This window comes from Oncorhynchus masou, chromosome 11 (assembly GCF_036934945.1).
Source record: "Oncorhynchus masou masou isolate Uvic2021 chromosome 11, UVic_Omas_1.1, whole genome shotgun sequence".
Lineage (NCBI taxonomy): Eukaryota > Metazoa > Chordata > Actinopteri > Salmoniformes > Salmonidae > Oncorhynchus > Oncorhynchus masou.
The window spans coordinates 40965713-40980059 of NC_088222.1; the positions used below are offsets into that span (position 1 = coordinate 40965713).

Genomic DNA, 14347 nt, shown 5'->3' on the forward strand with positions numbered 1-14347 from the left:
TGTATTGTTGTTTCTACTTGTATAGATTATGTATGTTGGATGTTTTCAGTGTATTGTTGTTTCTACTTGTATAGATTATGTATGTTGGATGTTTTCAGTGTATTGTTGTTTCTACTTGTATAGATTATGTATGTTGGATGTTTTCAGTGTATTTTGAACGCTTTCAGACAATGCGCAAAAACAAATGTGTGCACTAACTTCAGTTAATTGGATTAACTGACAACAAATTCTTACATGTTAAAAAGGATAAATAGGGAAACACATAGCCTTCGCTTTTCTGTTCTTTTTACTGAGCTTCTTCCAACAGTTACTGACCAATGTATGAAGAGAGGTGTGCGCCTGCAGCAGTAACACATCCGAATGGATGGCTCAGAAATACAAAATAATCAATTTTAACAAACTTGAATTATTATACTCAGGTAGGCTAAGTTACCTGAACAGAATTACATTAAAAATAGCAATTGTATTGCTACAGCAATATGTTAACACTACCTCTTCACATGTGAGGAGAATAACACTATTTCACCAAAACATGTGAACCTGCAATTCCACATGTGAAAGTGAGATTTTCACATGAGTTTTCACATGTGAATGTTCTTTACATGTGAAACTGCAAATTACACATATGAAACTGCAAATTAGATTTACACATGTGAATTTGAGATTTTCATATGAGTTTCTCACACATGAAACTGCATATCTGATTTTCACATGTGAAAGTTCTTAACATGTGAAACAGCAATTCACATGTGTGGTGAACTCTAAATTAAAAATACGTGACATTTAAATACATGTGAAAATTAGATTTTGACATTTGTTTTTTTTGTAAGGGTAACAATGTGTTTCTGGAGCTCTCAAGTGAGATGTAAAAAAAGAAGTGAACTTTCATGTGCCTTAATAATAAACTTGTAGGTGATCTGTAAATAAAACTGTTTTTTTTTTAAATTAAGAGCCTAGTTTTTTTCTCACAGAGAAACTAAGGATCCTTCCTGGCTAGCCTTGAATGGCTAAGATAATGGAGGGGCTGGTAATGCTGAGAGATGGGTTCTGATTGTTTTACTATGCCACAGGCTACTGTCTATAACAGGCAGGTGTCACGACTTCTGCCGAAGTTGGTGCCTCTCCTTGTTCGGGCGGCGTTCGGCGGTCGTCGTCACCGGCTTTCTAGCTGCCACCGATCTACGTTTCTTTTTCTTTTTCTATTTGTTTTGTCTTGATTGTACACACCTGGTTCCCATTACGTTATAATTATTTACCCTATTTAACTCTCTGGTTCCCAATATGTTTTGTGCGTGATTGTTCCTTGTTGAGTGTTAGTAGACTTCTGTGTTATGGTGTGTTTTCCCTGTGTGGAATTGTATGGTTGTTTCTTTTCGAGTAAAGTACGTTATTTTACTCAGTTCTGTGTCCTGCTCTCATGCTAGAAAAGGTTGGAGACCCCTGGTCTATAACATAATTGGGGGCTTCCCTGATCAACAGTCTACCGCAGATTTTTTGAAAAGATAATAGCAACGTCACTGAACAACTGTCATTGAACCAGACAATGCAGAGTTTTCTGATGACAGTGATGGGGAAGAAAGGAAGATCAACAGTTTTGGCCAACATTAAACCTAACTAGCTAGCTAATGTTAGTTGCTTGGTATCTAATGCCAGCTAACGTTATAAATCGTATCTCATTTTGTCAGAAATCCATTTGTATTGCTAAACTGTATGGGTTGGGATTATGGTTCATGAACTTGTTTAGCTAGCTAGCTAGCTTGCTACATGTTTAAACAAAAAACTCCACTGAGCCAGATGATTATGTAACCAGGTGTGCCTGGGGATGCTAAGGCCATCTATCCCTTGTTCCATTTTCCACCCAACTGCAGTGTATCATATACCCGTTTGAAGCTCGGAGTCTGTACTTTTGTAAAGTGTACAGAAAAACCAATATTGGAAATGGTACATAAGTCTCAATTGGGAAATGTGGTCACATGTGCTGCTGGCATTACCCAGTTTGAGCTTGCCTTCGGTGAATTGTGTTTTAACATCTGGTAATTGTATAAACCAATAGGTAGTTGTCAATCTCAGGAGGAAAGGGAAAGGGGGGTACCGAGTCAGTTGTCCAGCTGAATATATTCAACTGAAATGTGTCTTCCGCATTTAACCCAACCCCTCTGAATCAGAGAGGTGGGGGGCTGCCTTAATTGACATCCACGTCTTCGGCGCCCGGGGAACAGTGGGTTAACTGCCTTGCTCATGGGCAGAATGACAGATTTTTACCTTGTCAGCTCGGGGATTCGATCCAGCAACCTTCCGGTTACAACGCTCTAACTGCAACTACAGTCCTTGAGGAACGCACTTATTTATGATATATTTTTAAAAAATTGAACCTTTATTTAACTTGAGAAAGGCACTTAAACCAAAATGGTTCAGGAAAAAACACATACCAGTATAAATCCAGTTGTATTATTGTATTTCACGTTACATAAAAGTGTCTCTAAAGTACCTCAGAAAGAATTATGCCATCAACAATTAATACGAACAATTATTCTCTCTCCAGGGACCTTGACACAAAGTAGCCACGATGTATTATGCTGATATAACATCCGTGTGCTATCATTTCACTGACAGTTAATCGCGAGATAACATTACTGTCATACTTAATTGGTCAGCCTAAGCACGTCTCAACTTGAGCAGTCAATTACTCCCTGGTATCATGAGGAAGTTTCAGTATGTTAAATGGGTGCTCTACTTTGGTTGGATTACAGCTAAAATGAAGCTTTCAGCAAACTTGTTACTGAATCACTGCATGCAGAAATGTCAGGGTTCTGCAAAGGAGTCTCGTTTGTTTTAGCCATGCATGCTATGCAGGAACCAGACAATGTTTGGCATTACATTGTATGGAGTGCATTCTAAACAATGTGATATCATTCATCACATACTGTACACACAGTTTTGGGGCCCTCATATCCCTATTGTACCATACCTCGAGGTAGCTGACAGCTGGTGTGTTGTAGATCTTGACGTTGGTGGTGTTAGTGCTAGACAGCTGCTGGCCATCTCTGAACCACACCACTGAGGCTCCCGGATGAGCCAGCACCTCACAGCTGATGTTGGCTGCGTTCCCTTCCCAGGTGTAGACCGTCACCGAGCCCTGGATCTTGGGAGCATCTGCAACAACCCGGGGAGGGAAATGTTATGTCTGCACTAGACATCTGTACATAGCTAAAACACTATAATGAATACTATAATAGTATATTATTCAGGGTGTGGTTTCTAGTGTTATTTTCTGGATACGTCTCCCACAATACCTAGGTTTAACCACTATAAATAAAAAGTTTAACACTCAAAAAGTTTGCAATTCTGTTTGTCTTTCTCTGAGGACATAAAATGGTATATATCATATGGTGAGCATAGTAACATTGTGCTACACTATGAAATAAAATCATAAAGGCTGCTGTGGTAAGTTGCATTCAGGGGTAAAAGTGATGAGCCAGCAACTGTGTAAAAACAACACTAGATAAGACAGAGGCTGAATCTTCATTCCAGTCACCACTACACTATCAATTTGTTTTATTATGCAATTTGTGCTTTATGGACACGAATGTGAATAATAAATAAGCTGCCGTGTAAGAAGGACTTATATTTTATTCTTATTTGTTGTTTTATGGTTATGGTTCTTTGTTTGGCCTTTAATGTCACATGGCAATTATAAATCAACCAGTTGTCAGTAAAACTCTCTGTACAACAATGTGTGGACTGCACTCACTTTCACCTATTGCTACTCTACACACTTGCTGTAACCAATTCAGTACTGTTGACTTAAGCGCCATAGACTCTCCCTTCACTACCTCAACTGCTATTAAAGCTATCACAATTTATTGATCTACCACACACACCCCCAAAACTGTTTTAGTTAATCATGTTTAATATTGTAAGAAAATAACCCTGGGCTTCCCTGGGCCCATATAAGCTGTGTAAAATATTGTTCTCCTCTCTCATATGTCCTTGATACTGACGCCTCCCCTGATGCTGTTAGCTTTGGTTCCGACGTCTGACACTGGGCACTTGATAGCATTGTGGTCACCAGCTTTTGGGATTGATGGACATCGCCGAGTCGGCAGATTCTCCATCCCTGCTCCACCGATAAGGCCTTGCTCCCTCTCTGAAATCTCAACCCACTGTCTGACTCTGCAATGAGCCCCGCTGTTCAATTACAGCTAAATGGGTTTCTCAAAAGAAACCCTGCGCTTATCGAGAGGAGAGCTAAAACAATCATTCTTTTCATAAGATATTTTTACCAACCGAAAGGGCAAGACAGATTTTTTTAATATCAGCACATGAGTAGCACAAACATACTACAGATAATGTGAAGTGAGTGTCTCAATTGAGAGTTGAGTACTGTACGTGTCGATACCGGCATCATCCTATGTGTAGATGCTGTCCTGATTCTGCAATCTGGTTGGGTTTAATCTAGGAGGGAAAGTGCTTTGCGAGAGACAAAGCACCTTTTCTTATCGCTAATTACTGGCTAACACTGAACAACCCTAAACTAACATTACTGAACTAACAATCTGATTACTCACGAGCCAGACTCCAGCTAACCGCTAGTCCCTACAATCCTATCAATTGTGTATTGTGATGCTATCTGATTTTAGGAGCATATTACCTGTGTTTTGGGGGCAAGGGAAATTAATCTAATTGAACGTTCATTATTTGGTACATATTTTTTTCATTCTCTCTCCCTTCATTTTCATGGAACATTTGAACGGGGAAAATGAGATTAAGCACAATTTGGCTCTCCCTTGCCTGTGCATCTCTCTGATGGTAATGGTGCACAGCTCCGTGCTACGTACCGTTAACAGGCTGAAGAGACTAATCTGATCAAACAAAAAGCCCTAACTGTGAGTCTGGAACTTGTTAACATTGAAACTTACTGGCCTCTACTCAATTGGTTAGGCAGAAAATTCAATAAAATATTTGGCAAGGCTACAAAGCCATCATTACACAGTGCTAGAATATTGAACAATCCATTGAACTCTAGTGACACAGCATAAAGGAAAAATCAATGGGTCAAGGTCATTGGGTCAATGGCTTCTGGGTAAAATTGTGTCGAATTCAAGGTGCATGCGTCTTTTGGTAACTTTTTGATCTAGAATTCTTTGGACTATCACTCTTCAGGACATTCTCTTCGATTTAGTCAAACATTACTATACGCAAATAGAAGGTGACAACTCATGGAACTTTTGAAGATACAGGTAAAAAAGTGGTATTAGTGAAATGTGATGTGAAAAAGCGCTGACAACAAGCTAATAGAGACAGACAGATGGGTGTCTTACAGCGGACTTCCAGGTACATGGTCTGCTGGTCTTGACCGATGGAATTGCGGGCAGTGCAGAGGTAGTGGCCGGCATCAGTGAACTGGACATACTTCAAGGTGAGAGAGGAAACCCGTGCGTGACTACGCACCACAACATTCCCATCAAGACTCTACGAGGAAGAACAGAGAAGAAACACAATTAACACTGACAATTTCATGTTTTGGGATTCGTCTTCGACCACTCAAGGTGCAACCTTCTTTCTACTGTTTTATATATATATATATATTTTTTTTCTGTGCACCTGTCAGATTTGGACAGAATTGTATTTTTATAGATTTGTTTTCTCTACTCAATTCCTTAACAAAATGCTGCCAAATAAATACGGCAAGCTCCCATCGGACTGAGACAGATATTTAGGTATTTTTTCTGGGCTGCTTTGCGGGAGGTGGCAGGAGAACCAAACACATCAATAATGGAGCACATCAATGCAGCAGGTTCTAAAAGCATGGCTGGAAAAAAAATCCACAACTTTTCCCAGCTTCTTTTGGGCTACACACAGCTTCACACCAATGGGCAGAAATACATCTACTTGCTAAACTACTAACTCTCTAGGACTATTTTATAAAACAGCATCACACTTCAGCTTTTGCTTTATTTTAATAATAGATCAAGATTTTATATGTGACACCCCTCCCTATTGTGTGGACTTCCCAACTAAGAGTTTTTAGTATTTTAAGTGTCAATACCGGCATCATCCTGTGTGTACGTACTGTCCCGATTCTGCAATCTGGTTGGGTATAATCTAGGAGGTAGAGCGTTTTCTCGAGACAAAGCACCTTTCCTAATAGCTAATTACTGGCTAACACTGAACTGAACAAACATATGTTTCACTAGCCAGGCTCCAGCTAACCGCTAGTCCCTACAATCCTATCAATTGTGTATTGTGATGCTATCTGGTTCAGAGCAGATTGCCTGCGTTTTGGGGGCAAGGAAAATTAATCCAATTAGACGTTTATTATTTGGTACGTATTTTTTCATTCGCTCTCCCTTCTTCATATTCATGGAACATTGGAATGTGTGAAATGAGATTAAGCATGATTTGGCTCTCACACACCTGTGCATCTTTCTGATGGTAATAGTGCACAGCTCCGTGCTACGTACTATTTTCTGGCTGACGTGACTAATCTGAGCAAACAAAAAGCCCTAATTGTGCGTCTGGAACTTGTTAACGTTAAAATATACTGGTCCTTATTCCATAGGCTGAAAATTCTATTCGATCTTTGGCAAGGCTATAAAGCAGTCCTTATACAATGCTAGATACTGAACAATCCAACAATCCCTCCCTATTGTGTTATGTTCTCCGTGTAGTGACAATGGCTGTGCAGCACTTTAAAAACCGAGCTGGCTGAGGAGCTGAGGCGTGTCCTACAACCTTCTCAAAGGGCAACATTAATCTTGTGTTAAGGGACTGTTAGAGCAAGCATCTGCTCCTGTGTCTTATGAGCCTGTATAGAAATAAGGTAGCAGAGGGTAGTATTGTTCCGATTATAATAAACTGGAAAAAGCTGATGGCCCGATACAGATGTAAGCTCTTAACTTGAGCCCGTTTGCTACAGCATGAAAATTCAGCAGCAAGAAATTATAATTATTATGTGGAATATTATAATTAATGGACATTTATGTAGAGTTTAATACATTTTTCTTAAGGGAAAATCAAGTCTGAAGTATCAAAATGGAAATTACAAACATCAGAAGTCTTTTTAAACCTCAAATACACTACAAGTTTTAAAGTTCTCCTGCAACAGGGTGATCAAATTAAGATCCTACATCTGTAGGTATTTGAACATCTAAGCTTGATCCAATAGACAAAATGTTCAGATTGATGTTTCAGTGCAAACCGAAGTGCAAAGGACTGTTTTCATTACTCTATGATAAAGAGCTATTTCAATTACAAAATCAGAATGGTACAGACACACAATATAACATTTAATGGGCAGGTTGAATAATGAATGGCACATGATGATATCATGGTAAACATGAACGTTAATTGACTGCGTACCACTCACTGGCCCAATGTGACCAGTTTTAACCGTTCAAGAGGAGACCTTTCCATGACACTTTTAATCTATTTTTGTTTAGTCCTGCCAGCTGGCACCCTATTACAAAAGCTGTCATTAGATGTGAGATGTTAATCATGATCGTAGTGTTAGTAGCGCGCTTATTCACGTCAAACTGAGTCACGCCATCTTGCAAATGTTATATGGCAAGCAGGATTCCAGTCTCCAAATAAGTGTTGACCCTAACAAAACTAACGAGTAAAGGGAGCATCATTACTTATATAGAAAGTCTATGTCTCACCTTCTCCCTAAAGCAATAGCAGCGACATGTGCAGTACCAGTCAAAAGTTTGGACACACCTACTCATTCAAGGGGTATTCTTTATTTTGACTATTTACTACATTGTAGAATTGTGAAGACATCAAAACTATGAAATAACACATATGAAATCATGTAGTAACCAAAAGTATAAAACAATTAGAGGCCATCTGTTGCAGCACTCCATCACTCTCCTTCTTGGTCACATAGCCCTTACACAGCCTGGAGGTGTGTTGGGTCATTGTCCTATTGAAAAACAAATGATAGTGGGACAAAGCGGAAACCAGATGGGATGGCGTATCGCTGCAGAATGCTGTGGTAGCCATGCTGGTTAAGTGTGCCTTGAATTCTAAATAAATCACAGACAGTGTCACCAGCAGAGCACCCCCACACCATCGCACCTCCTCCTCCATGCTTCATGGTGGGATCCACACATACAGAGATCATCCATTCACCTACTCTACATCTCACAAAGACACGGTGGTTGGAAGCAAAAATCTCAAATTTGGACTCAGACCCCAAAGGGCAGATTTCCACTGGTCGAATGTCCATTGCTCGTGTTTCTTGGCCCAAGCAAGTCTCTTCCTATTATTGGTGTCCTTTAGTAGTAGTTTCTTTGCAGCAATTCAACCATAAAGGCCTGATTCATGCAGTCTCCTCTGAACAACTGACGTAGAGATGCGTCTGTTACTTGAACTCTGTAAAGCATTTATTTGGGCAGCAATTTCTGAGACTGGTAACTCTAAGGAACTTCTCCTCTGCAGCAGAGTTAACTCTGGGTCTTCCTTTCCTGTGGCGGTCCTCATGAGATCCATGAGTGCTTGATGGTTTTTGCGACTGCACTTGAAGAAACATTCAACGTTCTTGAAATATTCCGGATTGACTGGCCTTCATGATGGACTGTCGTTTCTCTTTGTTTATTTGAGCTGTTCTTGCCATAATATGGACTTGATATTTTACCAAATAGGGTAATCCCCCCCACATTGTCACAACACATCTGATAGGCTCAAACGCATTAGTGAAAGAAATTCCACAAATGAACTTTTAACAAGGCACACCTAATTAATTTAAATGCATTCCAGGTGACTACCTCATGAAGCTGGTTGAGATAATGCCAAGTGTGTGTAAAGCGGTCATTTAGGCAAAGGGTGGCTACTTGGAAGAATCTCAAATCTAAAATATATTTTGATTTGTTTAACACTTTTTTGGTTACTACATGATTCTGTATGTGTTATTTCATGTTTTTGATGTCTTCACTATTATTCTTCAATTAATAAAATAGTAAATATAAAGAAAAATCCTGTGCATCATGGAGGGAAAAAGTCAGCAATTGATCTTCTGGTCAATGTCCCTGAGCCAGAACTTCTTTATTATATATGACATTGTGACACCTTTGGAAGGTCTTCTTAAGTCTACAAATTACTTGTGTGATGGCCAGAGGAGATTTGGTCTGTATCGCACGTTTGGGGCTTTGCAATTCAATCTATTCAGTAAGTCGATTTTAAGGTGGGATGGCTTAGTCATGAGCCAAAGGCATTGAGTGGTTTAAATTACTGACAGGCTTTTTGAAGCGTGGGTTCCATCCTGTTTCCGTCTCACAATCCTTAACCTGTTAGTATACAAGGCTGTCTACAGAGCAGCTTCCCTCACCTAGTAATTGGTGGTAAGCTGTACATGCAGGGCCTATTGCATTACACGTGTTCCGAGGCGGGGAGAAAATGTCATATATAAGCAATGTGCACACCGCTTTACATTGTGAAGGTTGGTCGCTGGCGAGGCTCATGTCACACCCTCACCTCGTGCAGCTCTTCTTGTGTTGTCACATCAAGAGAAACAGGATAGAGAGAGAGGGAGCTTTTGCAAGAGGGAGGCTTTGCAGTGGGGCCCCATAATGTAATTCTGTTTCTGGCTCTTATCTTCTCTAATAAAAAGCGCAGAAGCATCATTCTACCAAGCCCTTTTTCTCATTCCACTCAATTCAAGGAAAATAGAACGGCTGGCTGAGCCCGGGTACAAGAGTGAAAAACACCGCTCGGTTTCTCTCCCAGCCTTCAGAAGCAGTCGTACCTGCTGGGGACGGGAGTCTCATTTCTCTCAAAAGGCGTCATGTCCAGAGGAGGCCGGACTGGAGTGTGATGTGGACAGCGTGGCACACTTACAATGGGATTTTGCTGGCCAAACTGACCTGTCGTATGGAGGGTGACCTTAGGAAAGCATGGATAAATCCTCCACCCACAGCACCATGTGAGTCATGGACACTCCTAACGTGTATGGTGCAAGTTGGCCCTATGTAACAGCTTATGTGGAAACACACCAACCCTCTCATCAACCCACACATTGCACTGTTAATGCAAGTTGCCCCAAACCAGTTGCAATGGTGAAAAGATCAGAGCAGCTCATTAGAAATATCAAAAGTAAAATACATGCCACAACATTATGTGAAACGCAAACTGCTTTTCCTACAAACTACGAGTCTAGAATACCAGAGACTAAGACCGGTGGAATACTATGTGGCATCTGAAAATACGCATTTAGCAACACTCGTTATCTACTGAAGCTAAACCAAAATTGGCTAAGCTTGGAGTGTCACGGTTTTCTGTAGGTGAAAGAGAGTCAGACCAAAATGCGGCGTGGCTATTACGATCCATGTTTAATGAAACAAAAGTAAACACGAATCAAATACAAAACAAACGTAACAAGAGAACCGAAACAGCCTAATACTGGTGCAAACTAGCACACGACAGGAACAGGAACAATCACCCACAAAACCCAACACCAAACAGGCTACCTAAATATGGTTCCCAATCAGAGACAATGACTAACACCTGCCTCTGATTGAGAACCATATCAGGCCAAACACAGAAACAGGCAAACTAGACACACAACATAGAATGCCCACTCAGATTACACCCTGACCAAACAAAACATATAAACATACAAAGCAAACTATGGTCAGGGCGTGATAAGGAGAACCAAAATTATATGAATTCTGACAGATCAACATTTCAGTTATAAAGTTATCCTGGCTGTGGGGCAATTATCTAGGCTACATGGTAGCAGTCCCATTTTTTCAACTGAGATTGAAAACTGACATTCAGTTTTCTGATGTGAATTCATGGTTGGATGCTCGAGTATTGATCACCTGAGACCTGAATGAATAATATACTTTTTCCAGTGAATTTAACTTAGTATTTTTTTGTGAAGGCAGTGGGATTCATGAAAGGTTTAACTAGTTTTAATCTGGAGCTCTGGGAATCCTATTTTTCCCATCACTCACACACACCATCCATATGTCACTAAATCATTCATATAAACACAGCACACATGTTGATGAATATTCATACACTGAACCAAACAACAGTTATGCCTTGTGTGACAGAGGAATTGCGGTGGTTGAGTAAATGCCTCAAATATTTACCACAAAGGCATAAGCATTTGTTGAATTCATGTGTTGGTTTTGGTTTTGTCTGGCATCACATTACTATAAAATATCTTATTGGCTTTTATCCGGGTCCTTTCTATCTTTCAAGCAGTGGATTAGACAGCATTAAGGGACATCTCTATTTTAGGGTTTTATTTGTGCAGTCTACAGTTAGGTTGGTTAGTGTTTTCAAAAAAAGGCACAGCTAGATTGGCTGGGCTTGGTCCATGGCAGAGCACAGTGTTGGCTGATTTAGGTTTTTCCAATGGTGCCTGGCTAGCCCCAGTCCCTTGACAGGACTCTTGGGGCAAACTGCTTTGTGGGAACTGTCGACACTCTCATAATAAGTGGTTATGAAACCAAATGTATGAGCGGAATCAATATGAGGGACTGAACTTGAGGGCAAGTCGTAAATTAGCAATCAAAACATTTAATGAAAAATTATCTTTCAAAAGGAAGCGTCTCATTTCATATTCCTGAATTTGACTTCATTCGTCTGGAATCGTATTGGTGCCAGATTTTGGGGAGTTTGAGGAAAGAATTTGGAGAGAAAGTCAACACGAATGCTCTGTAGTGAACAGGGTTAGTCTACTGTGAGACTGGCTAGGTGTTAGGCACTGAATCTAGGATCTGGCTATGTGTTTAGTAGCCATACCTCGTACGTCTCAGGCCGAGTCCAAGAAGCCTTGAGGGGACAAACACCACACATTAGATGCTGCCAATGCAGGCTGAATTTTTACCTGTAGCAGTCCAGTGAAATGTTGTTCATGTTCAAAACAAAAATGCATGAAATTTAACGAGAGAATACATGTTAAAGAAGCTTTACTCACACATTTAAATTGAACCATTTATTTTCAGTGATTAAACCCTCACAGTTGAACAACAGAGCCTAACACTGACGTAACATTTACTGTAGGTCTTCAGGCAAAGTTAAGGCTATTACATGAGCACAATATTGTTATAGATTTTGTTTTAAAATTGCCCTCAAACATTATGCTATTATTACTTTCAACAGCTTAATCAATGCCAAGAGCTTCAGCTTTAAGTTGTTTTCCATGTTATCATCCCATCACAAGCGATAACAAAACAACAGCATCATCAACAACCAAAGGACAGACACTGGATACAGTTTCAAGGTTTGAGAATGATGAAAAAATGAATTTGAAGGGGGAATTTGTGATATTCTGTGACGAGGAGTGTCATGCCAACAGCATTCCTACATGGTTACTATTCAGGAGGAGACATGTCTGGGAGGGGGTGAAAGGCCACCTGCACAATGGGACATGCACGCTGACAAGTGATCAAATGCCAAACCATGGCGTCCTCTGTAATACATTATGGGAGGCTCTAAATCACTTTTCATGCATCTGCAGGGAAAGAGACAAGGGCCATTGAGGCTAATTTTGAGAAAGTCGTTATGGGTAACCGATTGGACTTCCTTTGCTAAATAGTAGCCAATATTGTTATCAGAATAATATGTTTTAATAATCCTTGAGTTAATAAAGCTGTATACAAACATGTTCTCTTTCTTGCTCTAAAATGCAGGTGTTTCATCCTAGCTCAATGCTTGTGGTGTTGGTAATATTCTCTAATATTCTCAGTGTTCTGTCACTCATGGGGACACTACGTCAACAATGAGTGGTTTGGAAGGAATCAGTGACAAACTGCGAGTGTTGCAAAGCAATTACTATTTTGCTTCCCCTGCCTGCTATTCGGTGGATGAGGTGTGTGGTCCAAGTCTGGGTTTAAAGATTTAAAACATTGTCGGAAAGGGTCTGTTTTCCAAGCTTAAAGGGATAAACATTCATGGGTCAGAAAAGGTTGAATACTTTGGTCATGCTGTCAATTCAGCATGACTTCAGTCACGTTCAAAACAACATATTTATCCTACAGTTCTGACTTGGTGTACAGGGAGTATACTGTAAGAACAGCTGAATTGTCACTGTCCATTTCAAAAGTGCTGAACAAATAGGCATATTGACTACGTTTGTCTTAGCGCGCTCATCTTCAATCAAAATTGCAGCTTGCCTCTTATCCACTCATTGTTTCCTTATGCCATAGTTTGTACATCTTAATTGTTATATTGCTTATAAACTGTAGGTCCATGTCATTAGTATTGTTCATCATTTTAGGCAATGTTGGAATGATGCATTTCATTATTTCGCTTATTTTGTGTATTATAATTAGCTAATGTGGTTTTCACGAGGAGGGGATGCTATATAAATATTTTTGGGTCTGCAACCATGTTTGCCAGTGAGTCTCTTCCCATTCAAATATTTTATTTTCAACATATGGTTCAGTAATTGACCCATGTATTTCCCAGTTGAGATTGAAAGGGTAGTTGTGTTTGAGCAATGTGCTGACTATGTGTCAGTATATTGTCTATAAAAGTGGGCCCCCCCTCTCTTCGCCCCCCTCCCCCACAGAGAGAGAGAGGAAGTTAAGGTCTCAACATCATGCTGAATTTATCTGAACTGAAATGTCTGAATCTGTCTGTGTCCATTTTGAAAGTGCTGAACAAATAGGACTACCTCGTCGCTGCTTGTTTGCTTGCACTTGCTTATACTTAGAGATAAGTGCTAATGATAAGAACAAATATTATGAATTCACTAAACATAAATTGAGTAGTGTGTGTCTGGTTCAAAAGTCAAAAATCATATCGGCATTTGTTGTTATTGAAGGAGAATGTTCTTATCGAGTTACACAAATCCACAAGGAGTCAGTAGAAAAAAAATATTTACTTAAACACGTCAGCCATACCAGCTATGGTTTTTAATAAGTCAGTAAATGAGGTGAATTAACTGTTTCGCTGCCAGGTAGCCAGGTGTAGTGGTGGTAAGGATTCACTCCATGGTGCTGAAAGGAAAGCTCTTCTGTCGGGACAGCTTTATTAGGCCCTAACAGTTTGTGGCTACCGTTTGTCACTGTTATGGTGCAATTAATGTATTGTTTAAGAGTAGTGTAGCGGCTTTGCTGGCACGCATCTGAAAAAAATTGCTTGAGTTTGCCCCACCAACTTTAATACCAATTAATGTCACATTTAAATGAACACCTTTTCTAAACTTTTCTTTCTAAAATAATTTCTTAAAGAACCCCTGAAGCTTGCTGCATTGAAAGATTTTCCAAAAACCGACAACCTTGCCAGGTGGGTTATCATGCAAAAATGTGATATATTCTCAAGTCATTTGGACAGGACAGGGTGAGATTCAAAAAGCAGCCTCTTTTAGTTTGAGATACATTAGGAATCA

General features: G+C 39.9%; 1 protein-coding gene across 1 annotated transcript in view; it reads right to left on the minus strand.

Moving 5' to 3' along the window:
- LOC135548714 (neural cell adhesion molecule 1-like) overlaps window positions 1–14347 on the minus strand; it is a 304417-nt gene that overhangs the window by 45562 nt on the left and 244508 nt on the right. Inside the window, 3 exon segments of the mRNA XM_064978572.1 lie at window positions 2969–3153; window positions 5322–5472; window positions 11755–11784. Coding sequence (XP_064834644.1) covers window positions 2969–3153; window positions 5322–5472; window positions 11755–11784 — 366 coding nt within the window.